The sequence below is a fragment of the Chelonoidis abingdonii genome, chromosome 2, assembly GCF_003597395.2.
Source record: "Chelonoidis abingdonii isolate Lonesome George chromosome 2, CheloAbing_2.0, whole genome shotgun sequence".
Lineage (NCBI taxonomy): Eukaryota > Metazoa > Chordata > Testudines > Testudinidae > Chelonoidis > Chelonoidis abingdonii.
The window spans coordinates 35,632,455-35,651,447 of record NC_133770.1 but is presented as its reverse complement, the minus strand read 5'-3'; the positions used below and the strand labels follow the sequence as shown (position 1 = coordinate 35,651,447).

Genomic DNA, 18,993 nt, shown 5'->3' with positions numbered 1-18,993 from the left:
CATAGAATACAGCAGAGTGGAAAATTTAAGGCTGGTGACTGGATTATGTAAAGTGGGATTATAATAAGTGACAAAATATTACACAGCAGTATGGAACTAGGTGGCGCTCTTAATTAATGATCTCCAAACTTCTTAATATTTTCTGTAGCATTTTGATAAAGGAAAGTGTCGTTTCTGAAGGGTTTTATCTGGACTCTATTGAAACACTTTTTTAACTTTAAATGTATTTTAACAAAGTGTTTTTGTTTGGTAATTTTTTAATTTTGTGATATCATTTTACTTGACCCACACATTTTCTCTAATGATCTAAGTGCTTATCTAGATGAACAGTTTGTGCATGGCAAACTGTGGTATAAATCTACAGCACACTTGCATGCTGTGCAGTAACTGTCCACATGGACCCCACTATGGTGCATTAAAAGTTCCCTAGTGGGCTTCGAGCTACTCCCACTAAGTGTTAAACCTGAACAGTAGAAAACTGACATTTTCATACAATATAAATTTAAGTCTGGTGATTAATGTTTTGAAACCTACAACATGTACTTTTTGGCTCATATGCTGTATTTTAAATTGTAAATACATTTATGGGCAATCTGGATTTATTTTACCTTCATAATGAAGCTGTTTGATTTGTTTTTTGTAAACCATTACTGCATTATTCTGATAGAGGAAGGAATTGCTGTCATGATTTTGTGAAACTGGAAAGAAATTGGAGTAGAGGTAGCCACTGTTTGGCTTTTCCATTCTTATATCATTTGGTTGTCTAATAATATTGTCCTTTAGAAAACTGTCTCCAATACTGTCAATCTGGTTTTCATAACACCTAACATTATTTGGATTTTGTGTATAACTAAAAGAGTTGCTGTCTTCTCCTATTGTTTTGATATTTACTCTTTTGTTTGCTGATCTGCCACAAATTCCAAAAAATGTTAAAAATACTGGAATAAAAACAAGACCATGAACAGCTCCAAACAAGATAACAAGAAACATAATCTTAAAAAATGTTCTGAAGATGTAAGCTTGTGCTGCAGACAGCACAATTACTCCTAATATAGTGGAGATAGCACCTTGTATCACTGGGTAGCCAAGAAGATACAGTGCGTCAACTGCCTTCTCATTCATAGTTGACTTTTCACTTGAAACAAATGCATACGATATATGAGCAGAAAAATCTACTGAAAATCCGATGCAAATGACAAGGTTAATCATAGATATGGAATCAAGATTAACATCCCAGTATGTCATGAAACCAGTAACGCCAACAATAACAGAAGCAATAGCAAAAGTTACCCACAAGGAGCAGAGCAGATTGGGAATAAGCAGCAAGGAAATACACAACATAACTCCAGCAGCAATTCCAACATTCTGAATGGTGTTTGGCACTATTACGATATACTGATCATAGTATATGAATGCTGGGTGATATACCATTACTGGGATCTTACAGTCCTTGGCCAGGTCTCTTAATTGGTGTAAAAGGTTTTTCTCATCAACTGCAGTAGTAACGTTCACTGTTTGAATGAAAAAACGTGAGGCTGCAATTTCCTTATAACGAATATCAATGTCCCATTCAAACTCTGGAAATAATTTATATAGTTCAGATAAATTACCCATGAAAAACGCCTTAGTATCTATATTCAGTGAACCAATTCTAGCAACATTCTCATACATTCGTAGCCATGACTCTGAGAGGCTCTTGTCCACGTAGGAGTTATTTTCTAAAGACTCCATACAGTTCTCAATGTCATTACGAATGGATAGATTCCAATAAGGTACATTTTCTGTGATAGTGACCATAATCCTAGGACCGTACTCTGAGAAATATTCATCTTCCCAGTCATAGTACTGAATGACATAAGAATCGTCACTAGCCAGATTTCGCAGGTCTATACCTTCCTTCATCTGAGTACACCCATAAATACTAGTAGCCAGAAACCCTCCATACAGCAACACCACAAACACTTTGGTCCAGATCTTTGTAAGGAAAGGACCATAATATTTCCTAAAGAATTTGTTCATTGGATGTTCATCTTCTCTCCCAGAAGATTTATCAGAAAAGCCTCCTACACAGCACATGTTGTACAAGCAGGAGCGATGAGGCTGAACACTGTCTTTCACTTTTGTGCAAATTAACCAGTGTCTGTTGCCTTCTTCCCTTCTACCATTTAAAGCAAGAACAGCTCCAAAGAATGTGATGTTGTATAAATAGCAGAAGATGAAAGCAGTGCCTGTGTAGAGACAAAACGACTTCACAGACTGAAAGGAAGTCATGATCCCTATGTAGAAGGCTAAAACATCAGTGAGAGTGGTGATTGTGATAGACACTGCTGCCTCTGCATAAGTTTCAGCCATCCGCTTTTCAACTTTATTTTCAGGATTAGTCTGTTGCCAGGAGGAGATCATAATGAACATATCATCAACACCAACACCTACAAAAGGGAAAAGGTTAATAGCTTATTGTACGTACCATCAACATCAGTTTCTAATGGAAAATAGCAAAAATGCAAAACAAGTAAGTTAAGCCAGTAAATGTAATGAAGAAAGCTGAGCAATAAGCATTGTGTTGACACGAAGTGAAGTTTGGACCCAGAGAAAATAACCACCCCTCAACTCATATATGACCTAATGTATTACATTTCCCATTGCACCTTGCCTTTAGGTGAGATTTCTCTCTTATTCTCCCTCTGTCTCTCTCTCACAACATTTCTCTGAAAGAGGAGCATGGCTGGGGCGATAAGGTATATCCCTCATTCATGATATGGAAATATAGAACAGCTTTCAGGAGCATGGATCCAGCTCCAATCTCACATTGAGCTGAATGGCCCTCTGATATTGTACCCTTCTCTATGACCATAGAGAATTGAGCCCCCACTCCTTTTTTTTAAACATTCTGCACTGCTGAATACCAGAATGGGCAAACACCTTGAAAATCATGAATTTACTCAGTGGTCTGAACTTTTAATTGTGCTGATTCCTGATTCATGCTATGTTAAAATGGTCTCCCGCAAGGCATATTTTGCATTTCCACTTTTTCATCAAACCCATTTTTTCACTTACCCAGTATAAGAAATGGTGCATTTGCCACAGTCACGACAAATGGTACCCCACAGAACAGCAACAGTCCAAAGCTGCTTAGCACAGCTAACCCAGAAGACAGCACTCCAAATGCTGCAACCCACACTTTATTTCGTACACAATCAACCCTGAAAAATTGTGTAAAAAAGCATCTTGTTTAGATTTTTGCATGCTTATATATATATATGCACTAGCATGCAAAATCCTTCTAATATATCAATTATAATTTTTTTATCAAAGCAACTTTGAAAGCATGATTCTGATTAATACTTTACTGAGAGCACCAGGAACAAATATTTTAAAATCACACCATGGGTCAAATCAGTCCTCAGTTTAACCAGCATAACCACAGTGTAGTTGCATGAGTTTAACTGACAGCAGAATTGTTGTACTTCTCTCTTCCCCCATTGTACAGTCGTCCAGGTTAAAGTTGTTTCGTTGTTATGTTGCGGATCAATTAGGGAACATGCTCATTTAAAGTTGTGCAATGTTCCCTTCTAATGTTGTTTGGCAGCCACCTGCTTTGTCCACTGCTTGCAGGAAGAGCAGCCTGTTGCAGCTAGCTGGTGGGGGCTTGGAACCAGGGTGAACCGGCAGCCCCCCATCAGCTCCCCGCTCCCCTAAGTTCCTTGTGCTGCAGCTGCCAGCAGGCTAGCAATTGCAGTTGTCCCTCCCCACATGTGATGCTCTTGCCCTCTGCCTTGGAGGTGCTCCCCAAGCCTCCTGATTGCTCTCCGGGGAGGGCGCTAATGTCAGGGTGTCCCCCTGCTCTTACACCCCGCTTACCCCTTCTTCTCCATATAGAGCAGGGTGGGGACAGGGAGGGAGAGAGACAGAGAGAGCCTGGGGAAAAAGCTGCTCTCTCAACTTTCTGATCCACTTAAAAAGACAACGCACTTAAGAGTGGGTCAGCTTACTTAAAGCGGCAGTGTGCATCTCTCTCTCTCCCGCACACAGGGTGTGCGTCTGTCTCTGTCTGCTATGCTGTCTCCCCAGGGCCAGTGCAAGGATGTTTCGCGCCTTAGGCAAAATTTCCACCTTGCGCCCTCCCTGCTCCCCGAGCCCTGCGGCAGCTCCCTGCCCTCCCCCGCCCAGAGGCACCCCCCCCCCGTGGCAGCTCCCCCCCTCTGCCCTGAGGCGCCTCCTCTGTGCAGCTCCCCATCCCCTCGCCCTGGGGCACCACCACATGGCAGCTCCCCCCCTCCCCCGCCCAGGGAGCTGTGTGGCAGCTCCCCACCCCTTCTCCTAGGGCCGGCGCTTCCAGTTAGGCGACCGCCATCAGGATTTGGGGGGGGGTGGCATTTTGTCACTCTCGGCGGCAATTCGGCGGCAGGGGGTCCTTCCACGCTCCGGGTCTTCGGCGGCAATTCTGCGGCGGCTCCTTCACTTGCTCCGGGACCCGCCGCTGAAGTGCCCCGAAGACCGGGTGCACGGAAAGACACCCCCCCCTCCCCCCGGCCGCAGAATTGCTGCCACCGACCAGGAGAGCGGAAGGACCCCCGCCTAGGGCGCCAAAAACCCTGCCCTCTCTGCCCTAAGGTGCTCTCCCCGTGGCAGTTTCCCTCCCCAGCCCGGGGAGCCATGCAGCAGTTCCCCGCCCCAACTCACCCCTGCTCTGCCTCCTCCCCAAGCACGCCATTGCTGCTTCACTTCTCCCACCTCCCAGGCTTGTGGCACCTAAGCTGATTGGCACCGCAAGCCTGAGAGGCGGGAGAAGTGAAGTGGTGTGCTCGGGGAGGAGGCGGAGCAGGGGTGAGCTGGAGTGGGGAGTCCCCCTGCGTGCTGCCTCCCTACTTGCTGCAGGCGGCCCTCCCCGTGCCTCCCTGCCCCAGTTCCCTCCACCTAAATGCCGGTGGCGACCGGGGCAGCCGAAGATCTGTCCGTCGCGGTCGCCGCTGAAGAAAATGCTGCCCTCCAAATCCTAGTGCCCCATGGGACCGCCTAGGTCGCCTAATAGGTTGTACCAGCCCTGTGTCTCTCCTGCCCTCCATTCCTGTTGCCTTGTAGAATGTGAGGCTACATTAACAACAATGTATTAACCTTTGAGGGTTCAGCGAAGTGCTAGTTCATCATTTAGCACAGGGGTTTTCAAACTGGAGGCTGGGACCCCTTTACAGGTAAAAGAAACATTAACCCTTAGCTATCTGTTTATGACAGAGGGTCATGAGGTTACTACATGGGGGGTTGTGAGCTGTCAGCCTCCACCCCAAACCCTGCTTTGCCTCCAGCTTTTATAATGGCGTTAAATATATAAAAAGAACTTTTATATGAGGCGGTTGCACTCAGAGGCTTACCATGTGAAAGGGTTCACCAGTACAAAAGTTTGAGACCCACTGATTTAGCAGCAAGGCATTCCCTGGGAAATATCCCACTCTCTTCTACTCTCTAACTTCACCACCTCAACCAAGCTTCACAATCATCATAGCTATGAACAGTATTCAATTGTTTGTTTAAAACGCATACTGTGTGTACATATATATAGTTTTGTCTGGTGAAAAACATTTCCCTGGAACCTAACCCCACCATTTACATTAATTCTTATGGGGAAATTGGATTTGCTTAACATCGTTTTGCTTAAAGTCGCATTTTTCAGGAACGTAACTACAACATTAAGTGAGGAGTTACTATACAAGGATGGATAAAAGTCAAAGTATTATGATGCCACCTACTGGGAAACAAAGAGTTGTGAACTCTGCCCTGCTTATGTAAACCTTAACCAGATCCTCTTCTTTCAGTTTTCTTTGCCTCCTTGCCTTGGAAGTGTGGAGTCCTTTCTCCAGTTCTCTTTCTCCTTCTCTCTCATTATCTTGCAGAGATAATAAGGAAAAAAGAGAAGATAAGAAAGAGGAAAGAAAATGGACATAGGCAAGAAACCTGAGGGCTTTGGTTTACTCTGGAGGGAAAGAGTGAAAGGCAGAGCTCTGAGCTCTGCCACTGAGCTTCTGTCTTTTGCAGCAAGGGAAAGGCTCAACTAGGGCTACGTCTAGACTACCCACCGTATCGGGGGGTTAAAATCGATTGCTCGGGGACTGATATATCGCGTCTCATCTAGACGCGATATATTGATCCCCGAGCGCGCTTATATCGATTCTGGAACTCCACCAACCCCAACAGAGTTCCGGAATTGACAGGGGGAGCCGCGGACATCGATCCTGCGCGGTGAGGACAGGTGAGTAATCCGATCTTAGATATTCGACTTCAGCTACGTTATTTACGTAGCTGAAGTTGCGTATCTAAGATCAATTTCCCCCCGTAGTGTAGACCAGCCCCAGGGCAGCCATTCATTTGGACATTGTCTCCCACTTCTGAGTTAGTTTCCAGGATGTCTAGTCTTTGGCTCCCATGATGAGAGTATGTGGGCCATAGCATGCTGCCTCTCTGCCAGACCATTAAGCACCCTGTTTCAGGCTGCAGCCCTGCTTCACAGCTTACACAGCTCTGTAATAGCTTCTCTATCCTTCACAGAGTCCAGGGGTCCCAGCTGGTCCTCGTGCTAGTGAGTCCAGATCTGATGACTATTATCAGGAGCCAATAATTTTTCTTTTGGCCCCATTGTTTAATACATTGTTGGAAAAGTATGCAGGTTATGTTGGGAATGTATCTCTTAGTTTGGTGTGAAATAAATGCTTTTAGTGCATCTTAGTCCTTCATAAATGAAAACACAAGGCTTGATCTGGCAAGATCCTGACGACTATCAATCCCCACTGAAATTAACATGAGTAAAGAGGACTTGGACTCTGTCTATAGAATCCCTTTATACCATGCCTGCCAAGGCAGTATCTAAGCATCTTGCAAGAGATGCTCATTGTCTCACAGAATCAACCTCTTTAGCTATGAAAATGTCCTGCTGATCATCCACACCTGACTAGTGGAAAACCAGACATGAAAGGGCTGGGGAAAGTTGTAGACTGAAACTTTACAGTGAAGCAGAGAGGAACAGAATTGCTTTAGTGATACTATCTTTCACTTATTCTAATAAAGCTTTTCTGCTCTCAGGATACAGTATTTCTTTCTGTGATTCTTTACATATGCCATATGACATGGTGTCAGAAGTTGACTAATTCTGGACATAAATAAGAGGAAAAGAAAATACCAAAGTTCCTGCTCTCCACAAGTTTTGGTAATCACATGGAATGGACTGAGAGCAGTGGTGAGCTGGAGCCGGTTCCCACAGGTTCCCAAGAACCAGTTGCTAAAATTCTCCATGGAGAACCGGTTGTTAAAGGGCCAGGGGATGGGCAAAGAACTCCTGTCCTTGGGCTGGACCATCTTGTTGCTCCCAGGATTCCCAGCTGTGAAGGCTGAGGCTCCCCTGGCCCTTCCTTCGCTTCCCCCCAGCTGCAGCATTGCCAGCCATCAGCATCAGCTGGGCAGCTAAGCGGAGCTCTGGAGTCATCCTCCTGCCACTTTTTGAGAGGCCCGGCAAGGTGTGTGTGGGGGTCCTGCTGCAAGCTCCAGGGCTGGCCAGAGGGGAGGGAAGGGGGCAAGTGGGGCAATTGGCCCAAGCCTTGCAGGGGCCCCTGGCCCCACAAGGATGTCTCTCCCGGGCCCTCCCCAGCTTCCCCCACCCCGAAGAGCCACAACATGGCCAGCAGCTGGGCAGCTCAGCTGAGCTCTGGGCTGATGGCAAGGTAAGGGGGCTGCAAACTGCAGGGCCGTGGGAGGGGGGGCAAGTGGGGCAATTTGCCCCGGGCCCCTGGCCCCATGAGGATGTCTCCCCCCAGCCCCCTCTGCAGAGCTGAAGCATGGCCAGCAGCTGTACAGCTCAGCTGAGCTCCTGAGTCTCATAGACTCATAGATTGGAAGGGACCTCGAGAGGTCATCGAGTCCAGTCCCCTGCCCTCAAGGCAGGACCAAATACTGTCTAGACCATCCCTGATAGACATTTATCTAACCTACTCTTAAATATCTCCAGAGATGGAGATTCCACAACCTCCCTAGGCAATTTATTCCAGTGTTTAACTACCCTGACAGTTAGGAACTTTGTCCTAATGTCCAACCTAAATCTCCCTTGCTGCACTTTAAGCCCATTGCTTCTTGTTCTATCATTAGAGGCTAAGTCGTCCTGCTGCTTTGAGCTGACAGCAAGGTAAGGGGGGAGGGGGCTGCAAGCTCTAGGGTTGCCGAGGGGGCAAGTGGGGCAATTTGCCCCAGGCCCTGCAGGGGCCTCCGGCCCCATGGGTATGTCTCCCCCCGTCCCGGCCCCTCCCCCCCTCAAAATCAGAACTTTTTATAGGGAACTGGTTGTTAAGATTTTGGCAGCTCATCACTGCCTGAGAGGAAGAAACACATCACAAGATTCTGAGCCATAATGTATCTTACACAGGGAACAGCAATGCCCAGAGAAGTTCATTAGGAGCGAAACTGAAACTGTTTATAAATGAATTAAAATTGAAATTAAATTAAAATGAATTGACAGGCTGCAAATGGGGACTCATCATCAAGCCTTTGTATGCCTAGTGAGGTCCCACTGCGAATAGCTCTTGGCCTTGCACTATTTATCAATGGCATGGAAGGAAACATAAAATCATCAGTAAGGCTAAGATTTTGTCATGGTTATTTTTAATAAAAGTCACAGTCAGGTCACGGACAATAAACAAAAATTCATGGAAACCAGAGACCTATCCCTGATTTTTACTAAAAACGACTGCGACAAAATGGGGGTGGGTGGGGTGGGTGTCCAGCACCCACCGCTGCTGTTGCTCAAGGGTCCCCCACGTGCCCCTGGTGGCTCAAAGATCCTGGGTCCCCCACCAACGTTCACACCACCATGGGCCTCATCTGCTGCCCACGGTGCCTGGAAGCTTTGGAGGTCTCCTCACCACTCGCACCAACTGGGAGCTGCCAGGGCCTCCCTTGCTGCCCTCGGTGCCTGGGAGCTGCTGGGGTCCCCCTGCTGCCCACGCCGCCTGGGAACTGCCAGGTTTCCCCTCACCCATCACCTGTGGTGGTTGGGAGTTCCAGGGTCCCCCCTGCTACTGTGGTAGCTGGGAGCTGCTGGGGTCCGCCCTACTGCCTGTGGTGCCTGACAGCTGAAGGATCCCCCTGGTGGCTGGGAGCTGCAGGGGCCCCCAGCCACCACTCAGAACTTTGTGGCCGATGGCTGGTAGTTCTGGCAGCGCTTTGGTGCCTGCAGCAGTAGAGAGCTCCCCCTGCTGGCTGACAGCTCTAGTCGAGCCGCCCTGGGTCTGAAGTGGAAAATGTTACAGAGGTCTCTGGAAGACATGGATTCCATCCTCTGTGACATAATCTTAGCCTTAATTATCAGTTATAAAGTTTACAGATGACACAAAGATTGGGGGAATGGTAAATAATGAAGTGAACAGGTTACTGATACAGAGATCTGGATCTTTTGGTAAGCTGGGTGCAAGCTAATAATATGTTTTAATAAGGCCAAAAGTTAAGGTTAAAGTTATAAAGTTAAAACCAAAAGTAAAGTTATAGACCTAGGAACAAAGCCCATTCTTCCAGGATGGGAGACTCTATTCTGGGAATCAGTGACTCTGAAAAATACTTGAGCATCATGGTGCATAAACAGCTGAACATGAGTTGCCAGTGCAACGCTTTGGCCAATAATGATAGTGCACTCCTTTGATGTATAAATGGAAATATCAAGTAGAAGTAGGGAGGTTATATTACCTCTATATTTGGCACTGGTGTGATTTCTGCCAGAATAGTCTATCCAGTTCTGGTGTCCACATTTCAAGAAGGATGTTGATAAACTGGAAAGAGTTCAGAGAACATCCACAAGAATGGAAACATAACATATGCGGGCCACATACAATACTACTTGTATGGCCCTGAGGATGTCACATTGGCCTCAGCTCTGTGCAGATTGGGCACAAGCAGCTTGCGGGATGCAGGCTGAGAACCACTGGCCCACACAGTAGAAGCATATGTAGAAAAAGTAATAAGGATATTTGAACATGTCCGTGGAAGAAAAGAAGTCAAGGAAATATGCCAAGCAAGGATGAGTGCCTATTTTCTGGGATCTCTGTTCAAAGACAGCATTCATGTATAGGGTTGGATCTCAAGATTTCAATATTATACTTAAATTTAAAATTGATTCAGGAGCAGAAACAACTTTGATTTGTAAAGACACTTTTAATAAGATAAGTTCTACTCTGATAATTTAAGCAAATGAACTGGAAAAACCCTCCTCAAGGCCAGAAATCTGTATGACTAGTGAAGTTGGTAACTCATCTGGATCTATAATTTCTCATTAAATATTAATTTCTGTTAAAGATTGTTTATACCGAAAAAGTAAGTATGTGCTGATGGCTCATATGTGAGGATATGTGTGCCATTTCTTTAAACTTTAAAAGTTCCTGGACAGAAGCTCTAAAGTGAAGGAAAGAGAGAGAGAGGCAGTATAAGGATAATACTGTTTTCTTTATTCTAATAAAGTTCCTTCTTCAGTGTTAAGAAAATGACTGTTTCTGTGACTTTTTATCATTATCACAATACACTCAATGAGTATATTTTATTAAATAAGAAATGGTAAAACCTCTGAAATATTACACATTAATACTGATAAATGAGCTGCAATGAGGAAAATAAAAAATGAGGAATAAAAATACGGACATGGACTTTCTTTTGTGCTCACAGAAGAATTGATCACATGGTAGATTTCTGAAATTTGTATTTGTTCCAAAATCTTTCATAAATCAAAAAGGCCATGCTAAAAAATGAACTGTTCAGCCATTTAGATACAGGATTGAGCAAAAAAGCTCTGTTGTAAAAGTTAAGTATTTAACTAATGTAAATAAACAAAAGTCAATTACGGCTAACATATTCATTCCCTGATAGTTTGTAGACAACAAATGGAAGTTCTGAACTGGGGACAGAGGCCAAATTAGTCTATTTGTGTCATGTTTAATCTGAGTGTTTAAGAAACTAACTTAAGAAAAGACTGATTTGTGTTTTTAAAAGTTTTAGGGATAGTTATGAAATTAAAGAATTGAAGTTATCTTAAATTTGGTTAAGAAAATAATATATTTTCTTTATGATTTGAGGCTAGTAAGGACAAGGTCCCAATCAACTAGTAAAAGAAGGCTCTGAGAATGAGGATTTATAAGAATGTAGTGGGAGAAGGATGTATGGTTCAAAAAGTAACTATAAAATAAAGAGCGGCAATAACAAGAAAAAAAAAGGTGTCTTAAAAGAAACAAGCACAAATCTTCCCACTCTGCTGCTGGTAAGCAAAGGGTGGTGGTGGTGAAGGAGATAAGAAAGGAAGACTGTAGAAGATGGAAAGTAAGGATAAACTGCCTCAAATTTGGGATTTTTTTTTGCTAATGCTACTAGGTTAGCTGAAAGGGAAAGAAGAGAGCTGTGAATTTGAAGAATCTTTATCAGATCAGGGCCAATCAAGCTGGGACAGACCAGAATGAGAGGACTATTCTCTGGTCTGGTCCATCTGTAAGTATAATTGACCATATCCTTATGAATGTGTGTTACTGTGTTGGATATAGTAAATTGTTTATTGTCTAGGCTTTTTAGATGTGTTTAAAACAATTGTAGAAACAGTATTTGGCCTTTGGATTTAATAAAGGAATTTATGGTTAAGTTAATGTTTGGTGTTGCCTTATCATAAATAATAACTCCAGCCCAGGGACAGTTAGAAGACTAAAACTTTTCTAATTTAGCTTTTATTAAAAATGGAGAACATATCTTTATATATTTGGAACAGTTCATTTTCTAGTTTTTGTTTTACATGAAATGTTAGTGTATTGAATCCCAAAACCTTCATAAAAATGTTCTAGAGTATTCACAAATGACAAACTACCATAAAGAGATTTTCCCATCCCTAAAGCAATGTAAAACTGATAATTTATCAAAACATGAAACTCAGAAAAATGCACATGTTCATATTACACCATTTAACTTGAACATTTCATATGTATTTGTCTTTGTTTCAAAATGTTTTCTTCAAATTAAGGATAACATACTGAAATGATGATCTTATATAGGCCAAAACTACAGACAGATGCATAGGTGCAGGAGGGAAAGATTTTCACGTTGGAACCTGGCAGCCTAGAAACTCATTTTGGTCACCATGAACTGCCTCAAATCCATATTTTCAGATTGTCCTGCAATGTAGCAGGAGTAACTAGATATATAAGAAATGGTATCTGCACACCCTGACGGAGGACAGTTTCAATTGCAAAGAAGCTTATGAATGGCACCCCACTTATTTTTCACTTTCATTCTATTTTATTCCATTTTGTGTCAGTGTTCAAACTTAAGGTACACAGAAAACACTGCCTAGTCTACACACCTGTGATTGATATTTGAACACCTGCTGTCATGGCCAAGGATCTCTATATCCTGTATGTGCTACTGCAGAATTGGTCCCTCTATGTGCTAAATTACTTCAGAAAAATCTGTATAAGTGTAAGATTCCTTTCTTGTATGGGGGTCAGACTAGATGAAACTTTCGAGCTGAATTTTAGTGGCACTCTGCTGCCAGCTGGGATCCCGACTGCTGGCCCCACTCAGCCCGTTGCCTGCCTGGATGGACAGAATCCTGGGCTGGCAGTGGGCTGAGTGGGGCTAGTGGCTGGGATCCCAGCTGGCAGGAGCCGGCAGATGGAACCCTAGATTGGCAGCAGGCTGAGCCGCTCAGCCCGCTGCTGGTCTGGGGTTCAGTCTGCCGCCCCCGCTGCCAGTCTGGGGTTCCATCTGCCGGCTCCTGCCAGCCGGGGTTCTGGCCGCCAGTCCTGCTCAGCCTGCTGTCAGTTTCGGGTTCCGTCTGCCGGCCCCTGTAAATGTGAAATGTATTACTGGCACACAAAACCTTAAATTACAGCAAATAAATGAAGACTTGGCACACCACTTCTCAAAGGTTGCTGACCCTTGAACCAGGGCCTCGTTGTGCTAGGCAAGAGGGTCCTTTCTGAAAGAATTAACTAGGAACAGTTGGCTTGATCTAAGTTGGTATTTGTTTGAGGTTTGCAACTCTGAAATGTGGATTTAAATAGACGGAAAAAGAATGTAAATGATTTGAAAAAAAACAGAAAAATCTGTTTCGCATATTTTTAAATTTAGTATTTAGTATGGTTGCTTGGCTAATGTAATCATTTTCTAATGTAGATACAGGTCATCAGCAATATTTTAATTACTAAAACATGAAAAATTTGTGTAAGTGTAAGATTCCTTTCTTGTATGGGGGTCAGACTAGATGACCCTTTCGGTCTCTTTGAACCCTATGATTCTATGTTTGTTTTTATTCATTTCAGTAAAATGGAAAATATATAAATGATATTGAAGAGTAAGTTTGAAAGATAATTAACAGAAGACAAGATCTTACCTTAAACAAGAAATAATGGAAAAGGTTATAGTTAGAAAGTATGTTATGGAAAACAGGGGGATCACTTTCCTGGTATTTCCTTCAAACTCTTCCTGTCTGGATACTGAGGTAAAGTAAGCCACCTGCCACAAAAAAATATAATGCGTTAAAGAAAATTTTTCTTTAGCCTTGTATTTTATACGTATAATTAAAATATTATAGGAATAGGGTTCAGATTGTTATTTTAGGCACTTTCATTTTAATATTTTAATTATGATTTTAACTATAATTATCTACTGTGAACCCTAAGCTAAAAATCACATATTAAGAATAGAAAGCAATTAGCACACAGTTAAGTATTAATTAAAACTAATCATACAGTCCAAGAGAAGATGAATGACTACGCGGCCCAGCCTGAGCGCGGCGTGGTTCGGCTCCGGGGCCGGCTTAAAACGGCTCGCGGGCCGGCTTCAGTTCGCGGGCTGCAGTTTGCCCACCCCGGCCTGGAGTGAACATGGTAACCTAGCCCAGGGCAGGTGCAGCACAAGGGGCCCCTCCCTGCGGCATTTCAGCCCCTTTCCTCTCACGCCGGATCCGTGCTTGGGTGCCGAGTTTGGGCACAGAGCCCGGCTCTCCCGCCCCTGAAGCGGGGAGGCTCCTGCCGGAGGCTCCCGCTGCACACCCCGGGGAGGGCTCCCTACCCCAGGGGGCTGCTCCGCACTGTACCTGGACAGAGGTGAGATTTAAAGCCTCCAGCTCAGCCGGGATGCGCCTGAGGAAGTTTTCCAGCCACTGCAAACTCCTCTCTCGGTCCGCGGCTTCGTCTTCTCTCAGGTAATAAACCAGCCTCAGGGCTTTGGCTGCCTGCACCCGGGAGGCGCCCGCTCCGCTAGCCAGCTGGACGCCTCCTAAGAAGGTGCCCATGAAAACGCTGCTCCTGAAAACGGGGTACGTGAGCTGCGAGAGGAGGGGCTCTAGCCGGGCCGGCTCCCCCTGCACGGCAGCCAGGAGCGGGTTGGGGCTGCTGCAGGACCCATTGCTCCGGACGCACAGGTCCGGGTAGGAGAGTTGGGTGCCTGGGTCCCCCCCGGGAACAGCGAGGCTCTGCACCGCCCCGTCCAGCCGCAGGAGCTCCACAAAGGCTCCCGCCGTCAGGATGTTGTTGCCTGAGGCGGAGACCGCGATGAGGCAGGCGAAGGCGCCCTCTGTGAGCAGCCTCTGGCCGGAGAAGCGCTCGGAGTCGCGGGTCGGGAAATGCTCCTGGGCAAAGCGCCTCTCGCTCTTGGCGGGCCCCCCGAGCGGCGTGAACTGCTCCTCTATGTCATTGGCTTGTCTCTGCGGCAAGAAGAGGAAGCCCGCGCCGAGCCCGCCCGAGAGCAGCAGCGAGAGCAGCAGGAAGGGCCATGGGTGGGCTCCTACCAGCCCCCCCAGCCGGGCGAAACGCCGGCTGAGAAACAGGGCAAAGTTGTCGTGCGGGTGCGGGGAGATGGTCGGTTCGGGGCCGGGACCTGGTTCTGGGTCCAACTCAGAGCCCATCTTCCCGCTGCCCCGCCTCTGCTGCTGGGTCCCGGCCTTCCCGCCAGGCTCCTCGGGCCCCATGTCCTGTCCGCTGCCCCCCGCTCCTGGCTTCCTGCGCCCCCTGGCTGCTCCTGGCCCCGCTCCCTGCCCCGGCGCTAGCGGTTCAGGGCAGGGGGAGGGGCAGCTCTGCATCTCGCCTGGCCTCATCTGCACTTCGCTAGCTGCCTAAGGCCGCCGCGTGGGAGAGGAAAGAATTGTCTCTAAGCCCTGTGGTTCCATGATCCTGCTCTTGTAGACACGTAGCGCCTGGCAGGAAAGGAAAAGTGGCGGGTAAAGGCTGTGAATGTCTCTCTGGATTGTTATAGGTAGCTCTGCTGCAGTACTTGCCCCTCCTTCCAGTCCTCCTAGATGATTAATTGATCTGGACAGGGCTTGTGTCATAAGGAAGTTCTCATAAATAATTATTTACCCAAAGTATCTGGTGACTCCTGGCAATACACTTCCCTATGATCCCCCTGCTGATATGAGGTTATATTGGATAATTGCCTTCGGACTAAACAGATAAAAGGAGAACTACTAAAAATAACTAAGGCCAGTCCCATAGCTAGCAAAGAAAAGGCTGTTAGGCTGCCCTGGGTGAGGCAGTAAAGATTTAAATGCTGCTGCAAAGATCATTTTCATGGTTCATCGCTTTGGCTGTGTCACCCCTCTCTGCAGCTCATTCCCTGGTTCCCCCTTCCATCACACTGAACATAAGCTACCTGCCTTCACTTTCAGGACCCTTCACAGCCTGTCTCATAGACTTTAAGGCCAGAAGGGACCATCATGATAATATAGTAGTCTGACCTTCTGCATATTTCAGGCTACAGAAGCTCGCCCGCCCACTCCTCTAATAGGCTGATTTACTGAAGTCCTCAAATCATGATTTAAATACTTCATGTTACAGAGAATCCACTATTTACACCACTTTAAACTGGTAGTAACCCATGCCCCATGGTGTAGAAGAAAGCAAAAAAAAAAAACCCCTAGGGTCTCTGCCAGTCTGACCTGGGGGAAAACTCCTTCCCAACCCCAAATATGGCAGTCAGACTCCGACATTTCAGCAAGACCAACAGGAAAGAATTCTCTGTAGTAACTCAGAGCCATCCCCATCTAGTGTCTGATCACTGGCCATTGGGGATATTTGCTACTAGCAGCCTCAGATTATACATGAGGCTGCGAGTTAGTCATGGAAGTCACAGATTCCGTGACTTTCCCTGACCTTCGTTCCTTCTGCAGCGGCTGGTGCTGGCCAAGGGGCTTCCCGAGCCGGGCAGCCCATGGGCCAGCAGCAGCAGTTTGGATGTGTGGGAGGGGGCTCAAGGCTAGGACCAGGGGTTTGGAAGGCTAGGATCAGGGGTTTGGGGGGGCCCTTGCAACTCCTAGGTGGCAGAGGAGCAGGGAGGGTCTCCACCGCACGCACTGCCGGTCCCCACAAGCCCTGCCCCCACAGCTCCCATTGGCTGCGGTTCCCGGCTAATGGGAGCTGCGGCAGCTGGCACTTGTGGTGGGAGCAGTGGAGGAGCCCCTGCCCTGGCCCCTGCCTCCACCACCCTAGGAGCTGCAGGGATGCAGAGCCAGATAGGGAGTCCTGCCAACCTCCCCTGCCCCAGCACCAGAGGGAGTCCCGGGTCACCTCAACCCCTGCTCCCAGCACTCATGGCATCCCTAGTCTGTCCTGCCCACATTTAAGTCATGGTAGGTATTTTTTGTAAAAGGTCAGGGGCCCGTGAATTTTTGTTTACGGCCCATGATCTGTCCATGATTTTTACTAAAGATACCCATGACAAAATCGTAGTCTTAGCTATATACCATTGTAAGCAATCTCATCATACCATTCCCTCCATAAATGTATCAAGTGCAATCTTGAAGCCAATTAGGTTTTTTGCCTTCCTGCTCCCCCTTAGAAGGCTGTTCCACAACTTGACTCCTCTGATGGTTAGAAACTTTCATCTAATTTCAAGCCTAAACTACTTGGTGGTCAGTTTATACATTTATTCTTGTGTCCATATTGGCGCTTAACTTAACTCCTCTCCCTCCATGGTATTTATTCCTCTGATGTATTTATAGAGAGCAATCATATCTCCCCTCAGCCTTGTTTGGTTAGGCTTCCTTAAACATGGGAGACCATTACTGCACACAATATTCCAGATGAGGTCTCACCAGCGCCTTGTATAATGGTACTAACACTTCCCTATCTCTACTGGAAATACCTCCCCTAATGCATCCTAAGATCAATTTAGTCTTTTTCATGGCCACATCACATTGGCAGCTCATAGTCATCCTATGATCAACCAATACATCCAGGTCTTTCTCCTTTTCTGTCTCTTTCAACTGGTACGTCCCAAGTGTGTATCAAAAATTCTTGGTGTTATTCCCTAAGTGTATGACCTTACACTTTGGACTATTAAATTTTATTCTATTTCTATTACTCTAGTTTTCAAGGTCATCCAGATATTCTTGTATGTTATTCCAGTCCTCCTTTGCATTGGCAATACCTCCCAACTTTGTGTCATCCGTAAATTTTATTAGCATACTCCCACTTTTATGCCAAGGTTATTAATAAAAATGTTAAATAAACTAGGTCCCAAGACTGATCCCTGAGGAACTCCATCAGTAACCTCCCTCATGCCAGACAGTTCACCTTTCAGTATGACCTTATTAAAAACTGAGGCAAAGTATTTGTTTAGTTGTTGGACCATGCCTAGACTATCTCTAATCTCCAGTCTATCTTCAGTGCTTAGCAGTTCCACTTCTTCTTTCCTTGTTCTTTTTATTTTTATGGCTATAGAACTTTTTACTGTGGGTTTTAATGTCCCTTGCAAGGTCTGACTCTGCTTGGCTTTTGGCAGTGCTCACCTTCTACTTACACTTTCTGACCCCCAAGAGATAGCTTTACTTGCTGATCCATCCCATCTTCCATTCCTTGTAGGCTTTCTGCTTCTTCATCCAGCTTGGTCTGCAACGCTTCCCTATGGTCCTTCCCCCCACCCACCCTTGCTTGGGATGCAGGCTGCAAATAGTTCCTGCAACTTTGACTTAAAGAAATTCCAAACTTCCTCCCCATTCAGATCCTTGACTTCTTCAATCCAGTCCACTTCCCTAAATTTGCCTTTTTTGAAATGAAGGATCCTAGCTGCAGATCTACTTTTGTGTATATTTCCATTTAGTTTAAACTGCATTAGCATATGATCACTTGAACCAAGGTTGTCCTGTACAAGTGGCTCTTCTATGAAGTCCTGCCTACGCACCAATACCAAATCTAAAATGGCATCACCTCTTTGTAGGTTTAGCAACTATTTGGTGAAAAAATCTGTCAGCTATCACATCCAGGAAAATCTGGCCCCTACTATTATTAGTAGCACTTATCCTCCAATCTATATCTGGGAAGTTAACATCTCCCATAATCTCACAATTCCCAGTAGTTTTTATTTCATTAAAAACATTAAAGAGGTCTCCATCCATATCCAAATGGATCCTGGAGGTCTGTAGCATACCCCAAGCACTATCCCGGGGAAACCTTTGGTAGTTTTCTTCCCCAAAGTGATATTGATCCAGACTTTGTTTTTTCTATTCTATCACTTCTAATTTCTTTACAGTCTACCTCATCATTAACATACAGGCCGACTCCACCACCTTTTCCTTTTTCTGTCTTTCCTGGACAGCACACACACTCTTCAATACCTGTATTCCAGTCATGAATACTATTCAACCATGTTTCTGTTATCAGTATAATATCTGGTTTCACTTCCTGCACTAGTAATTCTAGTTCCTCCATTTTGTTACCCAGGCTCCTTGCATTGGTATACAGACATTTTAATTGTTTCTGCTTGGCTTTGCCTAGTTTTCTCACCCAATTTAGGTACAGTGATTATATTGCCAATATCGCCTACCTGACTATTAGCCTTATTGCTACTGGCAGCATCCCCACACTATCTGTCATACCCCATGGAGATATCAGCTCTCACCACCTCTCTACCAGTCTTTGTCACTGGTTCAACATTCAATAAACAAGCACCTTTATGCTTTCTCCCATGCTGTCCCTCACACCTAGGAGGCACTCTCTGTAA

General features: G+C 45.6%; 1 protein-coding gene across 1 annotated transcript; it reads right to left on the bottom strand.

The window, feature by feature from the left end:
- Positions 1-582: 582 nt before the first annotated feature.
- On the bottom strand, positions 583-14,965 carry LOC116828153 (patched domain-containing protein 3-like). Its single transcript, XM_032786179.1, has 4 exons — positions 14,093-14,965; positions 13,388-13,509; positions 3,058-3,203; positions 583-2,429 (listed from the first exon to the last, which is right to left on the bottom strand). The coding sequence occupies exons 1-4, from the start codon at positions 14,963-14,965 to the stop codon at positions 583-585; spliced, it is 2,988 nt and encodes a 995-aa protein (XP_032642070.1).
- Positions 14,966-18,993: the final 4,028 nt, after the last annotated feature.